This window comes from Heptranchias perlo, chromosome 8 (genome assembly GCF_035084215.1).
Source record: "Heptranchias perlo isolate sHepPer1 chromosome 8, sHepPer1.hap1, whole genome shotgun sequence".
NCBI classification, from domain to species: domain Eukaryota; kingdom Metazoa; phylum Chordata; class Chondrichthyes; order Hexanchiformes; family Hexanchidae; genus Heptranchias; species Heptranchias perlo.
In genome coordinates this window covers 1,307,503-1,324,926 of record NC_090332.1, presented here as the reverse complement: position 1 = coordinate 1,324,926, position 17,424 = coordinate 1,307,503, and the positions used below count along the sequence as shown (strand labels likewise).

At 48.5% G+C, this 17,424-nt stretch overlaps 2 protein-coding genes across 8 annotated transcripts in view; both read left to right on the top strand.

Annotated features, from left to right (window-relative positions):
- ptk2ba (protein tyrosine kinase 2 beta, a) overlaps positions 1–17,424 on the top strand; it is a 158,004-nt gene that overhangs the window by 125,598 nt on the left and 14,982 nt on the right. For 6 of the 7 annotated variants that reach the window (XM_067988479.1, XM_067988483.1, XM_067988481.1 and 3 more), the window contains 6 exons: positions 902–1,027; positions 2,424–2,573; positions 3,827–3,856; positions 11,498–11,522; positions 15,516–15,562; positions 16,401–16,544. In XM_067988479.1, the coding sequence (XP_067844580.1) occupies positions 902–1,027; positions 2,424–2,573; positions 3,827–3,856; positions 11,498–11,522; positions 15,516–15,562; positions 16,401–16,544 (522 nt within the window). The remainder of the gene's footprint in view (positions 1–901; positions 1,028–2,423; positions 2,574–3,826; positions 3,857–11,497; positions 11,523–15,515; positions 15,563–16,400; positions 16,545–17,424) is intronic. The other variant, XM_067988486.1, reaches the window with a different exon arrangement.
- Positions 8,382–8,770, top strand: LOC137324329 (pancreatic progenitor cell differentiation and proliferation factor-like). Its single transcript, XM_067988487.1, has one exon. The coding sequence runs from the start codon at positions 8,443–8,445 to the stop codon at positions 8,728–8,730; it is 288 nt and encodes a 95-aa protein (XP_067844588.1). The 5' UTR covers positions 8,382–8,442; the 3' UTR covers positions 8,731–8,770.

The window sequence follows — 17,424 nt, the reverse complement described above, 5'->3', positions numbered from 1 at the left end:
GGAAATCACATCGTGAGAGGGGTTCATAGCATCTTTTGCAAGTGCAACCAGGTATATTGTCTGGGACTTGACCGAGTGAGTGCTTCAGACCTTGCAAGGGGAGAGTTGGAGGGAGAGAAACCAGAGATTGTGGTTCACATGAGGAGCAATGAGGCAGGAAAGAGAATTGAGTCCAATAGAGGGAATGGCAGGAGCTAGGTCAAAGATTAAAGAAAAGGAGATCCAAGGAAGGCATCTCAAATCTGCACCACGATTAGGGAGCGACCGATTAGGCAGGTCAGTGTGTAGCTCAATATATGATCCTATGATTGCAACTGAGTTCCTAACATTGACTGGATTTACCGTGGGGAAAATCGATCGGCACATGTGAGTTTATGGGCGTACTTTAGGAAGCTTTTCTTAAACAGCAGGAGAGGGAACTGACGAGGAAGACAATATCGGACTTGCCCCTAACTAATGAGGAGGTGGGAATAAACCATGTTGAATTAAGGGAACATTTGGGATTTAGTGATCATAGGGGTAGAATTTCCAGGAGAAGTTCTCCCGATCTCCTGCTGTAACTTTAGTGGGAGATCGGTGGAGAGTGAGTGCCTCGTGAGTTTATATGGGTGTAGTTGTCCGTCTACAGCATCACCAGAATCTTAATGTGTGCTTGTCTAAGCTCAGCTTTCAGACGCTATGCTCAGTGACTGTCCCACTTACAGGAATTCCCATCACATTTGGCTGGACTCCACGGATGAAGTGTGAACAGGACCATGTGATAGATAAACCGTCCATACTTTCCACTTTCAGAACCTGGACACTGTTGGCTTTCCATGTGCTCTGTGCTTTGCCCACGTGGCTCACTGCTGTGTCTTGTTGCTGATTGCTATGTTTTCTGTGTGTCGTCTATCCCGCCCAGATGCCAGAATCTCTCTGTGCCAGCTCGCCACACATTCCTTGCTCTCCAAGTAGCCAGGCACCAGGTGGCTCTGCAAACACCTCACCTCAGCTGCAGCAGAAGCTGTTCAGACGACTCAGTATCCGGGTAAGAGCAGCTTGCTTGCATAACACAGTGGTGTTTGTCTAAGATTTGTTGATCTGTTGCTGCATTGAAAGGAAATAACTTGCCTGTACAGCACATCTTTCACCACCTCAGGATATCACAAAACGCCTCACAGCCAATTAAGTATTTTTTGAAGTGTAGTCACTGTTGGAATGAAGGAAACGCAGCAGCCAATTTGTGCACAGCAAGATCCCACAAACAACAATGTGATAATGACCAGATAATCTTGTTTTAGTGATATTGGTTGAGGGATGAATATTGGCCCCAGGGCACGGGGGAGAACTCCCCTGCTCTTCTTTGAAATAGTGGCCGTGGGATGTCTCATCTGATAGATGGCACCTCTGACAGTGCAGCGCTCCCTCAGTACTGCACTGGATTATGTGCTCAAGTCTCTTGAAACCACGACCTTCTGACTCAGAAGCACGAGTGCTACCACTGATACACGACTGACGTCTTGGGTTGGGTTTGGTGCTTAAAATCTATCCCTCTCAAGTCTTGTAGATCGAAGGCCATACTGTTTGAATGGAACCTGCCTCCTAATGTTACTCTTCGGTCCTGAGATGTACCTTAATGTTTGGTTTGGTTTTCACATCTGTTTCTGCACACATCTGCCTAATGTCATGTATTGCCATGAGCTTGATGGGAACGTACAATTTAAAAACTAAAGCAACTAGTGATGGAGTTCCAAGGTCGGAATTCAGACTTGGGGTTTTGTTGATGCCGATTTGATTTCAAGTCATGACAGGTGTCCAGTACTCTGGACAGTGTGGGGGCAAAGTTCAACTTTGTGGCCTGGGCGATAACCTGGCGGAGCCTGTTGTAGAACCTGCCCGAATTTCATCACATTGAAATCAATCAGCTATAAATGGGGCAGGGTCTGCTCGGCCAGGTTATCACCCAGGTGGTAAAGGTCAAATATTAAACCCTCTGCATCAACAGGCCATTCAACCATGAGGAGCATTGCAGCCAAGCCTCATCCTGTTGTCATACAATGTCTACTTAGACAGAGTGTCGTTGGGGTGAGGAGGTATTGGAAGGTGAGAACTGTAAGCCTGTTGTTTCTTTCTGACTCTGTATCTCGGGCCAATGTAGAGCTGTTCCCACTGTCCAAGTAGTGACCACCCAGCACGGCACGAAGCAAGAGGCCATTCCTGGTCTCTGTGGCTCGGCCACACACCACATGGTGCATTTATCCATTGAGCAGTCTGGGCATAATTCAGGATCCTTACAGCGGGCAGTGAGACCATCCCGTTACCGAGGGCTACCTGTCTGAGAGGGCAGGACTGATCTGTGTTCCGTTGCACTACTCAGTCTCCAATCAAAACATTTGCCGTTACTTGTTCGTGGTCAAACCTGATTAGTTTCTCTGGTTTCATAGGAGGCCGATCTTATTGGTGAGATTAACAGCAAAGAAGAGGCCCAGAAACTGTGGGAGGTGGAGCAGGCCAAACTTCAGGAGAAAATCAGGCAGCAGCAACGAGAGATGTTGGAGGATAAAAAGTGGCTGGAGAAGGAAGAGAAGCTTCTGGTAAGTCAGTTTGTTTATAATTCATACACAGAGAAGCCACTTTAAAATTGACATCATTTCACTACAAAGCGATTTCAGTATATCAGGAGATTTTACCACATGAGGAGCCAGTTAATCGAATGTTTCTGACAAAATATGGCGGGTAAGACAAGTTTCTAGTTCAGCTGCTCTGACTTGTTGTTGCTGCGTTCTTGTCATTGACTCTGTGATCCAGAGAGTTTTACAGCCTCTGCTTTACTCAGCTTGTGAGTGTTACATGAAAACACTACAGCCCCAAAATTCCTTGGGAATTCTGCTGGTCTCCCATCATAAATCCAGTGGGCGACCAACGGACTCACTCCCTACGAAAACAGAATACCTCTGTTAGCAGCTGGTCTCTGCTGTTTCCTGGACATTCCTGAGAACCTCCGTCTGTCCCTTTGCAAAGAGCAAATGGTGGCCAGGGGGTTGGAGCCTCCCTCTGGTGGGAGTTTCCACATAGCAGTGGAGGTCGGAACACCGAGTGAGGTGAGGCACACCGGCCTCTCCAAGGCCAGATGTGAGCCCGACTGCTCATCTGGCCTGGAACCCCAAAAATAAATGTTGTCAGATCGGCCCCCTTACCAAGGGCACCTCGGGGTCCATGGCGGGAGAGAGGCCTCGACAACCTTTCCATGGTCCCAACATGGGCAGGCACCAAGGATGCACCCAAAGCGACACCTGTGATCATGTGATGCCACCCACTGAGCCCCCAAACCTCTGGGATCGATACCCGAAAAATTCTGACACCTACACATTTTGCGCAAAGACTTGTAGTTCCAGGGCAGACTGTTTCGTGTCGATAATTAACACCTCTTTTTGTAAACTCAGTTAAAAGCTTCAGTCAAATCGTTGCCTGCAAACATAAAGCAATTTATAACTGGTGAGACTGCAGATTAGTGGAGATACTTCCAGGCATATTGGACGTTTAATTACAGCATCAGAATTGATAGTAACCTTAACAAGAAGTTTCACTGTATCTGGGCTCAACTTTTGCTCTGCCTGTTGTAACAGATGGAATAATCTCCATCATAAATCAGCTACATTTACATATTCCTTCCATTTCATTCCGTGTTAGCACAGAAATCCTGAAGAATAGATTAAAACAAAGATGTTCTTGACCACATTACTGTTTTTTTCGAACCTGATTGTCTTCTTTAGGTCAAGTTGCTAAGATAATACCCACATGATGGATTTGGATATTTTACGTACAATGTCACTCTTTTCCTCCCCAGGCTCTGACTGATAACAGCAAGTCACGCAATGTAAGTATTTTCTTAATAAATGATTTATTTTCAAAATCTAATTTGCATTTTTATTTACAAATGGTATCAGGTGGTAACCCTTTCACTGTTGACACTCTCCCTGGAGCTCATGTTGCTCTGCAGGTCACTCTTTATACCCCATGGGTGAATTGTTATCTGTGAAAATATTTTCACGGGAATTGAATGCTGCAGTGCCCGGGAATGATATCGACTCCTTACTAATCTCTCAGTCTCTGCACCTCTCCCAGTGAAATTGTTTGTAAATGAATTTAACTCCACGTTTTGCTGCTGCTTAGAATATTTATTTGAGAAACAATCCTTGTTCAGCATGCTTCATATCTCAGTAATTCCACTGAAGACCCCACCAGGTTCAGTGAAGGACGCAGACAAAGTAATTCACTGAGCAGTGAGATGTGGAAAGGACTGTGAGCCACACCTTTAGAACTTGGAGCGCTGAATACCAAGACCTAAAATGCTAACCCTTTAACTCTGGCCAGTCCACTGAAACTCCTGGCTCTTTGGAGCAAACAGGTTTGTTTATTGTCAAATCACCAATTGCGATTTTAAAAAACTAAGTATTGATATTGCAGTAATAAAGTTACTGAAACATCAGGAATAATTTCATCATTCCCTTCTTTGGTCAATTTTCCATTACTGCTTCCTCTCCTCCTCCTCTAAAAACATTGACTCCTGCTCACATATTTTCTCTTATTGGACTGTGACTCTTGGTCTGGGAGTATCACTGACCAGTCAGGATTTATTGCCCATCCTTAGTTGCCCCGAGTGCATTAAGAGCCAACCCCGTGGTCAGTTGTGGACCACGGCAGGGAAGGACGGCGAGCCCCCCTCCCACAGGGTGAACCTACTGGGTTTTTATCACAATCCAGCACATTCCATGGTCAGTTTTTTCTGCTCCCAGCCCACAAATTACTAGTTTAATGAATTCCATTTTATAAAATTAAAACAAAAATAACTACTGTGTATGTGCAGTAAATTTGAAAGGATCGATTTGATTGACTTGTGTTCATTTATGGGAAAATCTTCAAAGAAATGTTTTGGATTTTCCTGTTTCTCCAGCGTTTGCTTCTCTTTCAGCTCATTTCCCTGGAGTTTGCATTTATTTTGTACACCATTTTCTTGTACTTTTAATTATCTTATGTTTTCCTTAATGTGTTTTTGACAATATGTTTTCAATTTTACAACAACCACATCACTCCCGATGAAATTAAATATACTGAGTCCGGGGATCACAGGCCCGGGGCTGAGTCTGGGGATCACAGGCCCGGGGCTGAGGCCGGGGATCACAGGCCCGGGGCTGAGGCCGGGGATCACAGGCCCGGGGCTGAGGCCGGGGATCACAGGCCCGGGGCTGAGGCCGGGGATCACAGGCCCGGGGCTGAGTCCGGGGATCACAGGCCCGGGGCTGAGGCCGGGGATCCCAGGCCCGGGGCTGAGGCCGGGGATCCCAGGCCCGGGGCTGAGTCCGGGGATCACCAGGCCCGGGGCTGAGTCCGGGGATCACAGGCCCGGGGCTGAGTCCGGGGATCACAGGCCCGGGGCTGAGTCCGGGGATCACAGGCCCGGGGCTGAGTCCGGGGATTAGAGGCCCGGGGCTGAGTCCGGGGATCACCAGGCCCGGGGCTGAGTCCGGGGATCACCAGGCCCGGGGCTGAGTCCGGGGATCCCAGGCCCGGGGCTGAGTCCGGGGATCACCAGGCCCGGGGCTGAGTCCGGGGATCCCAGGCCCGGGGCTGAGTCCGGGGATCACAGGCCCGGGGCTGAGGCCGGGGATCCCAGGCCCGGGGCTGAGTCCGGGGATCACAGGCCCGGGGCTGAGTCCGGGGATCCCAGGCCCGGGGCTGAGGCCGGGGATCACCAGGCCCGGGGCTGAGTCCGGGGATCACCAGGCCCGGGGCTGAGTCCGGGGATCACCAGGCCCGGGGCTGAGTCCGGGGATCACAGGCCCGGGGCTGAGTCCGGGGATCACAGGCCCGGGGCTGAGTCCGGGGATCACAGGCCCGGGGCTGAGTCCGGGGATCACAGGCCCGGGGCTGAGTCCGGGGATCACAGGCCCGGGGCTGAGTCCGGGGATCACAGGACCGGGGCTGAGTCCGGGGATCACCAGGCCCGGGGCTGAGTCCGGGGATCACAGGACCGGGGCTGAGTCCGGGGATCACCAGGCCCGGGGCTGAGTCCGGGGATCACCAGGCCCGGGGCTGAGTCCGGGGATCACCAGGCCCGGGGCTGAGTCCGGGGATCACCAGGCCCGGGGCTGAGTCCGGGGATCACAGGCCCGGGGCTGAGCCTGGGGATCACAGGACCGGGGCTGAGTCCGGGGATCACCAGGCCCGGGGCTGAGTCCGGGGATCACCAGGCCCGGGGCTGAGTCCGGGGATCACCAGGCCCGGGGCTGAGTCCGGGGATCACCAGGCCCGGGGCTGAGTCCGGGGATCACAAGGCCCGGGGCTGAGTCCGGGGATCACCAGGCCCGGGGCTGAGTCCGGGGATCACCAGGCCCGGGGCTGAGTCCGGGGATCACCAGGCCCGGGGCTGAGTCCGGGGATCACCAGGCCCGGGGCTGAGTCCGGGGATCACCAGGCCCGGGGCTGAGTCCGGGGATTGGAGGGCCCAGGCACACGGTTCTTGCAATGGAGCAGAGACCTGAAGTGGGAGTAGGAGCAGGAGCAGGTCTGAGAAGGATCAAAGAGCAAACAAAGTCATCAAGCTCCTGTGGTGGAGAATTACCAAAGGGGAAACAAGAATTGTGAAGTGATACATTTTGGTAGGAAGAATGAGGAGAGGCAATAGAAACGAAAAGGTATAATTTTAAAGGGGGTGCAGGAACCGAGAGACCTGGGGGTGAATGTACACAAATCATTGAAGGTGGCCTTAGAGAGGGTGCAGAGGAGATTTACTAGAATGGTGCCAGGGATGAGGGACTTCAGTTATGTGGAGAGACTGGAGAAGCTGGGATTGTTCTCCTTAGAGCAGAGAAGGTTAAGGGGAGATTTAATAGAGGTGCTCAAAATAATGAATGTTTTTTATAAACTAAATAAAGAGAAACTGTTTCCAGTGGCAGGAGGGTCGGTGACCAGAGGACACAGATTTAAGGTGATCGGCAAAAGAGCCAGAGGGGAGATGAGGAAACATTTTTTTATGCAGCGAGTTGTTCTGATCTGGAATTCGCTGCCTGAAAGGGCGGTGGAAGCAGATTCAATAATAACTTTCAAAAGTATGATGTGGAGATGCCGGTGATGGACTGGGGTTAACAATTGTAAACAATTTTACAACACCAAGTTATAGTCCAACGATTTTATTTTTAATCCCACAAGCTTTCGGGGGCTTTCCCCTTCCTCAGGCGGTGTGGAAAAGACAATTTCGAATCCTTCGCATTTTAAGATCACATAACAATGCCTGGTGATTACTGCCCGTTGCCAAGGCAATCACAGTGAGCAGACAGAAAGGTGTCATCTAAAAGGCCACTGAATATACAACCCCCCCAAAAAAAAAGAGAGAGATAAGGAAGACAGTCAATGACCCGTTATATTAAAAACAGATAACATTTGTTCGCTGGTGGGGTTACGTGTAGTGTGACATGAACCCAAGATCCCGGTTGAGGCCGTCCTCATGGGTGCGGAACTTGGCTATCAATTTCTGCTCGACGATTTTGCGTTGTCGTGTGTCTCGAAGGCCGCCTTGGAGTACGCTTACCCATACTCGGATGAACGGACACAGCGCAACAATCGCCAAACAGGAGGGTTCTCTCCCAGTCGGGGAACACTTCAGCAGTCATGGACATTCAGCCACCGACCTTCGGGTAAGCGTACTCCAAGGCGGCCTTCGAGACACACGACAACGCAAAATCGTCGAGCAGAAATTGATAGCCAAGTTCCGCACCCATGAGGACGGCCTCAACCGGGATCTTGGGTTCATGTCACACTACACGTTACCCCACCAGCGAACAAATGTTATCTGTTTTTAATATAACGGGTCATTGACTGTCTTCCTTCTCTCTCTCTCTTTTTTTTGGGGGGTTGTATATTCAGTGGCCTTTTAGGTGACACCTTTCTGTCTGCTCACTGTGATTGCCTTGGCAACGGGCAGTAATCACCAGGCATTGTTATCTGATCTTAAAATGCGAAGGATTCGAAATTGTCATTTCCACACTGCCTGAGGAAGGGGAAAGCCCCCGAAAGCTTGTGGGATTAAAAATAAAATCGTTGGACTATAACTTGGTGTTGTAAAATTGTTTACAACTTTCAAAAGGGAATTGGATAAATACTTGAAGGGGAAAAATTTACAGGGCTATGGGGAAAGAGCAGGGGAGGGGGACTAATTGGATAGCTCTTTCAAAGAGCCGGCACAGGCACGATGGGCAGAATGGCCTCCTCCTGTGCTGTATCACTCTATGATACTATGATTCTATGATTTCTTGAAGAAAAAGATTTGATTTGCGAACATGGGACTGCTTCGTGCCAGTTAACTGTTTCAAATGGCTCTGTTGCCTACAGTTTGCCTCCCAGGTTCCTGTTTGATGTGGCTGGTGTCTAAGGGTTACCATCCAGGTACAATTTTGAAAGATCATAATGGCATCCATTCCATCAACTGGATCTCTTGCAGCAACCCATGATTATTACAGGAGGCACCTTGGTTCAGCGTCCAGTAATAGCCCCTGTGGCAGCTCTGAGCAGATTGTAGAAATGATTCCACACCACCCAGGATTACCAAAGTCCACATCGGGCCAATGGTGGATCAGCTTTTTCTTTGGGAAAACACAGAACCATCCAGTAATGACAACTCTGTCGGAGTCCACAGAGAGTGGCAAGATAAGTTGTGTCCTGTCTCGAGATGGTGAGGGAGCAACATGCCAGTGAGCCCAGCAAACTTTCACCTTAATACTTTGGCTTCAGCTCCTGAAGAAAACACTAGGAATTTCAGCCGTTCCGAAAAATAAAGGCTGCTTGAAGCTTGTAGTTACACTTTTTTTTAATAAAAATGATTCCTTGTTTTTTCCCCATGTAGTCTCTGGAGATTGTTGTGAAGTATCGGGCCTAATGGGCTATTTTCAACATCTAGTAATAAGCTAAAAAAATCCATAAAGCAGACCAGAAATAATGGGGAACCAAGGGGCTAATGAGAATGAGGAACTTAAAGTAATTAATATCAGTAAAGAAAAAATACTGGAGAAATTAACAGGACTAAAAGCCGATAAATCCCCTGGACCTGATGGCCTACATCCTAGGGTTCTAAAAGAGGTGGCTGCAGAGATAGTGGATGCATTGGTTGTGATCTTCCAAAATTCCCTAGATTCTGGAACGGTCCCAGTGGATTGGAAGGTAGCAAATGTAACACCGCTATTTAAGAAAGGAGGGAGAGAGAAAACAGGGAACTACAGGCCAGTTAGCCTGACATCAGTCATCGGGAAAATGCTGGAATCCATTATTAAGGAAGTGGTAACGAGACACTTAGAAAATCATAATATGATCAGGCAGAGTCAACATGGTTTTATGAAAGGGAAATCGTGTTTGACAAATATGCTGGAGTTTTTTGAGGATGTAACTAGCAGGGTAGATAAAGGGGAACCAGTGGATGGAGTATATTTGGATTTTCAAAAGGCATTCGATAAGGTGCCACATAAAAGGTTGTTACACAAGATAAGGGCTCATGGGGTTGGGGGTAATGTATTAGCATGGATAGAGGATTGGTCAATGGACAGAAAACAGAGAGTAGGGATAAACGGGTCATTCTCAGGTTGACAGGCTGTAACTAGTGGGGTACCACAAGGATCAGTGCTTGGGCCTCAGCTATTTACAATCTATATTAATAACTTAGATGAAGGGACCGAGTGTAATGTATCCAAGTTTGCTGACGATACAAAGCTAGGTGGGAAAGTAAGCTGTGAGGAGGACACAAAGAGTCTGCAAAGGGATTTAGACAGATTAAGTGAGTGGGCAAGAAGGTGGCAGATGGAGTATAATGTGGGGAAATGTGAGGTTATTCACTTTGGTAGGAAGAATAGAAAAACAGAATATTTTTTAAGTGGTGAGAAACTATTAAATGTTGGTGGTCAGAGAGATTTGGGTGTCCTTGTACACGAAACACAGAAAGTTAACATGCAGGTACAGCAAGCAATTAGGAAGGCAAATGGTATGTTGGCCTTTATTGCAAGGGGATTGGAGTACAAGAGTAAGGAAGTCTTGCTGCAATTGTACAGGGCTTTGGTGAGACCTGGAGTACTGTGTACAGTTTTGGTCTCCTTATCTAAGGAAGGATATTCTTGCCTTTAGAGACGGTGCAACAAAGGTTCACCAGATTAATTCCTGGGATGAGAGGGTTGTCCTATGAGGAGAGATTGAGTAGAATGGGCCTATACTCTCTGGAGTTTAGAAGAATGAGAGGTGATCTCATTGAAACATATAAGATTCTGAGGGGGCTTGACAGGGTCGATGCTGAGAGATTGTTTCCCCTGGCTGGAGAGTCTAGAACTAGAGGGCACAGTCTCAGGATAAGGGGTCGGTCATTTAGGACTGAGATGAGGAGAAATTTCTTCACTCAGAGGGTTGTGAATCTTTGGAATTCTCTATACCAGAGGGCTGTGGATGGTCCGTCCTTGAGTATATTCAAGATGTGGAGATGCTGGTGATGGACTGGGGTTGACAATTGTAAACAATTTTACAACACCAAGTTATAGTCCAGCAATTTTATTTTAAATTCACAAGCTTTCGGAGGCTTCCCCCTTCGTCAGGTGAACGATGTGAAAATGTGAACGATGTGAGTATATTCAAGGCTGAGATCAATAGATTTTTGGACTCTCGGGGAATCAAGGGATATGGGGATCGGGCGGGAAAGTGGAGTTGAGGTCAAAGATCAGCCATGATCTTATTGAAAGGTGGAGCAGGCTCGAGGGGCCGAATGGCCGACTCCTGCTCCTATTTCCTACGTTCTTATACCATGAATTGTCGTGATTTTCTTTTCTCAGTGATCTAATTGGTTGGTTTTGTCAAAAGTTGTATCAAAGATAAATACTTTGATTTTATTGACTGGGGGAAATAGAACAGAGATTTATACCATTGGTTAGTTTTCAGAAATCATTATATTTAAGTGGTTTTGATTGGTTGATTTTTGCAAATAATGAAATTTGTAGGTTTTGATTGGTGTTTTTTAGTGAAATTTATGGATATTGGTTGGATTTAATGAAATGGGTAGTTTTTGATTGGTCCCATTTTTACAGGTAATAAAATTTAGTTAACAACCAATCAAAATGCACAAAAGTTAGGTTCTGGTATAAATATTATATTAACCACTCTGAAACCACCCACAGACGTAAAACTTGGTGCTGAGTGGCTGAAAAGAAACGTTCCAGGCAATCAGGAGACTCGCTTTGAAATCTGACTCGGTCCTTTCAGGTTAAACTTCAATTAGTTTTCCTGTTCTACACTTTACCTGACTGTTTGTTGATGGTCCGAGGGGAGTGGGTGTGAGCCAGTAGGTTGTCTGGTTGTCAGTGCATTGTGGTTTAGGGTTCACTGGAATACAATGTACAGCCACCCGAAGGAGATCGATTAATGAATTTAAAGATAGGGCAGTGAGCAAGGAAATGCAGGAAGAGTGAACGTGTTTCTGTTCTCTTTTATTTTTCAGGATACCGACACGGAGACTTGCTACAGTAAGTATCGAATTTGTAAATGAAAGTGGTTTGAGTTGACTTTGTGCTTTGGAACAATTTGGATCTCACTTCACATTTCACACAATTATATTTTAACTGAAAAAGTCAAAACCAAACATTTTTGAAAGAATTGACATATTGGGGGAGATTTTCACCAGTGCTGCTGGGTGGAAACAGTGCTGTTAGAACCTCTAAAATGGTGGGGAAAAGCTCACAGCCCCATTCCCATTCCCATCCCCATTCCCGATCCCACCAATGCCATCTCCTGCTTCAGGTAGTGGGCCCTTTTAATATGTAAATCGGGATCCTTGCTGTACATCAGACCCTGACGACTATTTTGGTACGTAAATGGGTGGAGCCTGTGCTGCGCTGGCTCTGCCCAGTTTCACCTGGCAGTCCAGCCGAAGGGGACACAAAAAGGAAAATTCCTCTGGGCTCTACACAAATAATGTGGGCCGCTGCTGCTCCAGGTTCCCACTCCCCCTCCGCCAATGACAACCTCCCTCTGGCCCGACCTTGATACCGGCCAGGTCAGCCTCTGGGCCACCCAATATTGCCACGGCCTGCAGCTGGTGGGCCGCAGCGCAAGACTCAGTTGGTGCCCCCATTCCACTGGCATCCCATCGGCCCAATCAGGCAGCCAACCACCACCCCCCACCAGTGGGCAGCCCGATATATAAAACCTGCCCCTTTATCAGGCTTTGCCACACATTGATGGGATTTGACAGGTTTGGTGGCAATGTGTCCAAGCAACATCAACCTGTCCGAGAAATTTAACGCAGAGAAGTGTGAAGTGATGCATTTTGGTAGGAAGAATGAGGAGAGGCAAAATAAACTAAATGGTACAATTTTAAAGGGGGTGCAGGAACAGAGAGACCTGGGGGTGAATGTACACAAATCATTGAAGGTGGCAGGACAAGTTGAGAAGGCAGTTAAAAAAGCATATGGGATCCTGGGTTTTATTAATAGAGGCATAGAGTGTAAAAGCAAGGAAGTTATGCTAAACCTTTATAAAACACTGGTTAGGCCTCAGCTGGAGTATTGTGTTCAATTCTGGGCACCACACTTTAGGAAGGATGTCAAGGCCTTAGAGAGGGTGCAGAGGAGATTTACTAGAATGGTACCAGGGATGAGGGACTTCAGTTATGTGGAGAGACTGGAGAAGCTGGGATTGTTCTTCTTAGAGCAGAGAAGGTTAAGGGGAGATGTAATAGAGGTGTTCAAAATCATGAATGGTTTTGACAGAGTAAATAAGGAGAAACTGTTTCCAGTGACAGGTGGGTCAGTAACCAGAGGACACAGATTTAAGATAATTGGCAAAAGAGCCAGAGGCAACATGAGGAAACATTTTTTTACGCAGCGAGTTGTTATGATCTGGAACGCGCTGCCTGAAAGGGCGGAGGAAGCAGATTCAATAATAACTTTCAAAAGGGAATTGGATAAATACTTGAAAAGGTGAAATTTACAGGGCTATGGAGAAAGATCAGGGGAGTGGGACTAATTGGATAGATCTTTCAAAGAGCCAGCACAGGCCGACTAACCTCTTTCTGTGCTGTATCATTCTATGATACTATCTTTGCAACACTATTGCTGTAACTTTCAATCTCACTGCTGTTGCTCAAGTCCTCTTGTGTCTGTAGTTTTTTACACCAGCTCCCTCCTGCCTCACTGGAGCAGCACCTTGGTGACAGGATGAGCACTGCACACCGAGCCGAAAGCCAGAGGTTAAGATGTGTGATTGGGTTGGGTCAGTTCCAATGTGTTGGGTTTGAACAGTTGAGTCACAAGAAGGTGAGGGGATGAAGAATGTCCCCCATTGACGGGTGCCTGGGTTGAGCAGTGGGTTAGATATGGAACGGGAAGTCAGGTGGGGTGTGTAACCAGTGGCCGACCTACTGCCACTGGGCTTACCACCCTGCTAAAGTCAAATGTTCCACCATGTGTTATTACCTCTGAGAATTGAGGTCAAACATAGAGCAGACAGGAGATGGAGCTGTGCCTTCTCTGATAGGTGACTAAATGGTGTGGTGAGTTCAAACAGCGTTCTCTTATCTCTCGTACTTGGGTTAAAATCGAAGCCTGAATATTGAGTGAAAGCACCTTCCTATATAAATGAAGGGTTGCTTTTAAATTTTATACCAAACAGAGATTTGATCAATAATGAAGCTATGCATATCTTGCAATTGTGTACTGATATTGGGCAAGGATAATCTTCCATACTGCCTACTCCACACCTCATCCTATGTCCACATCAGTAAACACAGGCCAGTCTACAATACTGAAGCCGTTAAAACATGATTTGCTCTGTTAATAAGTGAAACTTTATTCCATTTTTTTGTGAATCATGGAGGCAAACAGGTAGACTATTGAAATTTGGGCATTTTATAACATACAGTGTGCGTGTGTAATTTATATATTGTTTAGAAAGCATTACTCTTGGGACTGGGTCTTGCAATAGTACAGTACCTTTCTACTTCTGGGACTCTGTTCGAATCGAGCTCTGATCAATGGATCATGTCACCTGGGTCAGACGTTTGTCACAGGTCAAAGTGAGATAAGCGAGGAGTGTTAGCACATTCAGCGAGGAGTGGAGTGATAGCCCACTGGGCAGGGAGTGGAGTGATAGCCCTCTGGACCAGGAGTGATAGCCCTCTGGACCAGGAGTGATAGCCCACTGGACCAGGAGTGATAGCCCACTGGACCAGGAGTGATAGCCCACTGGACCAGGAGTGATTGCCCACAGGGCAGGGAGTGATTGCCCACAGGGCAGGGAGTGATTGCCCACTGGACCAGGAGTGATTGCCCACAGGGCAGGGAGTGATTGCCCACTGGACCAGGAGTGATAGCCCACTGGACCAGGAGTGATAGCCCACAGGGCAGGGAGTGATAGCCCACTGGACCAGGAGTGATAGCCCACTGGACCAGGAGTGATAGCCCACTGGACCAGGAGTGATTGCCCACACGGCAGGGAGTGATTGCCCACAGGGCAGGGAGTGATTGCCCACAGGGCAGGGAGTGATTGCCCACAGGGCAGGGAGTGATTGCCCACAGGGCAGGGAGTGGAGTGATAGCCCACTGGACCAGGAGTGATAGCCCACAGGGCAAGGAGTGGAGTGATAGCCCACTGGACCAGGAGTGATAGCCCGCAGGGCGGGGAGTGGAGTGATAGCCCACTGGACCAGGAGTGATAGCCCACAGGGCAAGGAGTGGAGTGATAGCCCACTGGACCAGGAGTGATAGCCCGCCGGGCAGGGAGGGGGAGGGGAGTGATAGCCCGCCGGGCGGGGAGGGGGAGGGGAGTGATAGCCCGCTGGGCGGGGAGGGGGAGGGGAGTGATAGCCCGCTGGGCGGGGAGGGGGAGGGGAGTGATAGCCCGCCGGGCGGGGAGGGGGAGGGGAGTGATAGCCCGCCGGGCGGGGAGGGGGAGGGGAGTGATAGCCCGCCGGGCGGGGTGGGGGAGGGGAGTGATAGCCCGCCGGGCGGGGAGGGGGAGGGGAGTGATAGCCCGCCGGGCGGGGTGGGGGAGGGGAGTGATAGCCCGCCGGGCGGGGAGGGGGAGGGGAGTGATAGCCCGCCGGGCGGGGAGGGGGAGGGGAGTGATAGCCCGCCGGGCGGGGTGGGGGAGGGGAGTGATAGCCCGCCGGGCAGGGAGGGGGAGGGGAGTGATAGCCCGCCGGGCGGGGAGGGGGAGGGGAGTGATAGCCCGCCGGGCGGGGTGGGGGAGGGGAGTGATAGCCCGCCGGGCGGGGAGGGGGAGGGGAGTGATAGCCCGCCGGGCGGGGAGGGGGAGGGGAGTGATAGAATTGTTAAACTCGTGCAGAAGTCAAACCAAACTGGGTGACAGTTTCTCGCAGTGCTGGCTGCAGGAAACAACAGCAGTGTCAGTGTGTGAAGGGCCTTGGGATGTTTTCCTATTTAAAGGCGCTATATAAATGCATGTTGTTGTTGTTGAAATGTACTAATCACAGTTTTCTTTTTAACTCTTATTTGGAGCTGAGTTCACAAGTCCACCTGAAAAACCACCGCGGAAGAATCTTCCGGTGAGTCCACAGACCGACCGTACTCTCGTTCCTGCACTGCCTGTAATATGGGCCAGTCGTGCTGCACCTTACAGTATCGAACTGATACGATTTTGACTGCTAACAGCAGCATTGAGTGATACCATTCATTCTGCATCACTTTCAAATCACCCCCTGCACAGACGATCTTCAATGCAGAGCTCTGCTTGCTGGCCTTCACATGGGTGTTGAAAGTTTTAACCAGCTGATGGTCCTGTTGGCTCCATGCAATTGTAAAACTTTGAGGATCGTCCAGCAGACTTTCTGGGCAGTTGTAGACTTTGCTGCTTAAACTTTACAGTGTAAAAAGTTTCCTTTGTAATTTTACTGCTCATTTTGTGAAATGATTTGAGGCTGTCCCTCCAGAAGGTGCAACCTTGAAACTAGTTCCCAGACTGATGTGAGTCCAGCAGTAATGACACCAGCTCACCGTGCACCGCTGTGACCCCAAAACAACTGTACAGCAGCACAGAATGTCCTGTCTAGCAGCCGTTAGACTGTTCTCCTCAGGTCTGTGGATGGGCCATGCTGGGTGCAGCCAATTCTTAGTGTTTCCCAAAGTTGTCCAGTGGTTTCCATGATCTGTCATAAACACATCTGGCCAAAATAATTTACCTTGTCCTCACATCCTCTTCCAATGAGCTGTATCTAATCACAGTATAATTATACTGTAACTATAGACAGTATCATTTCTGTATACTCCCAGATATATAAACTCACTATCATTGTCCACTTTAGAGGGTGCAGTCCCTATACTGCGAATTAAACCTTTCTCTCCAGACTTCTATCTCTTGATGCTTCTCTTTCTTCCTATACTCAGCCTATTCAAGCAGCTCCCACTGCCAACCTGGACCGTACTGATGACCAGGTTTACCCCCGCGTAATGGAGCTGGTTAAAGCTGTGCTGCATCTAAAGAACCAAATCTACCAACTCCCGTCTGAGGAATACATAAACCTTGTGAAGGTGAGCTGATTCAACCCAGGAAAGGAAAGGACTTGCATTTATATCTCACCTTTCACAATCTCAGGACATCCCAAAGCACTTCACAGCACACAGGCAAACACAGCTGGATCTCACATAAAGCAATGAATAAAATGGTCAGATAATCTGTTTTTAGTGATGTTGGTTGAGGGATAAATATTGGCCCAGGACACCACGGAGAAGTCCCTTTCTCTTCTTGGAATAGTGCCATGGGATCTTTTACAGCCAATAGAGAGGGTAGATAGGGCCTTAGTTTAACATCTCACCCAGAAGACAGCACCTCTGACAGTGCAGCACTCCCTCAGTACAGCACTGAAGTGTCAGCCTGGATTATGTGCTCAAGTCTCTGGAGTGGGACTATGAACCCACGCCCTCTCTGATTCAGAGGTGAGAGAGCGGCCCACCGACCCACAGCTAATGTGCACATGCGACCAGAGCTGGATGAAGAGCTCAGAGCTCATTGGCTTAATGAATTTTGGCCCAGCACAGAAAAAGAAACTATCAACTGAAATATATTACATCATCAGGCTTCTAGAACTTAACTGGAAAGTTCTGACCTGCAGTAAGTTTGGGTAAAGCCCAGGGGCCAGTACTGTAGTGGTTATGTTACTAGACGAGTAATCCAGAGGCCTGGATTTAATAATCCAGTTCAAATCCCACCAATGTAGTTTAAGAATTTGAATTCAATTTAAAAACAAATGCAGAAATAAAATAAAAGTCTGGTCTCAGTAAAAGTGACCATGAAGCTGTCGGATTGTTGTAAAAACCCAACTGGTTCACTAATGTCCTTTAGGGAAGGAAACCTGCCGTCCTTACCCGGCCTGGGCCCATATGTGACTCCAGTCCCACACCAACGTGGTTG

Coding starts and splice junctions, on each gene's coding strand:
- LOC137324329 (XM_067988487.1), top strand. CDS start 8,443: ATGGCATCCATTCCATCAACTGGATCTCTTGCAGCAACCCATGATTAT.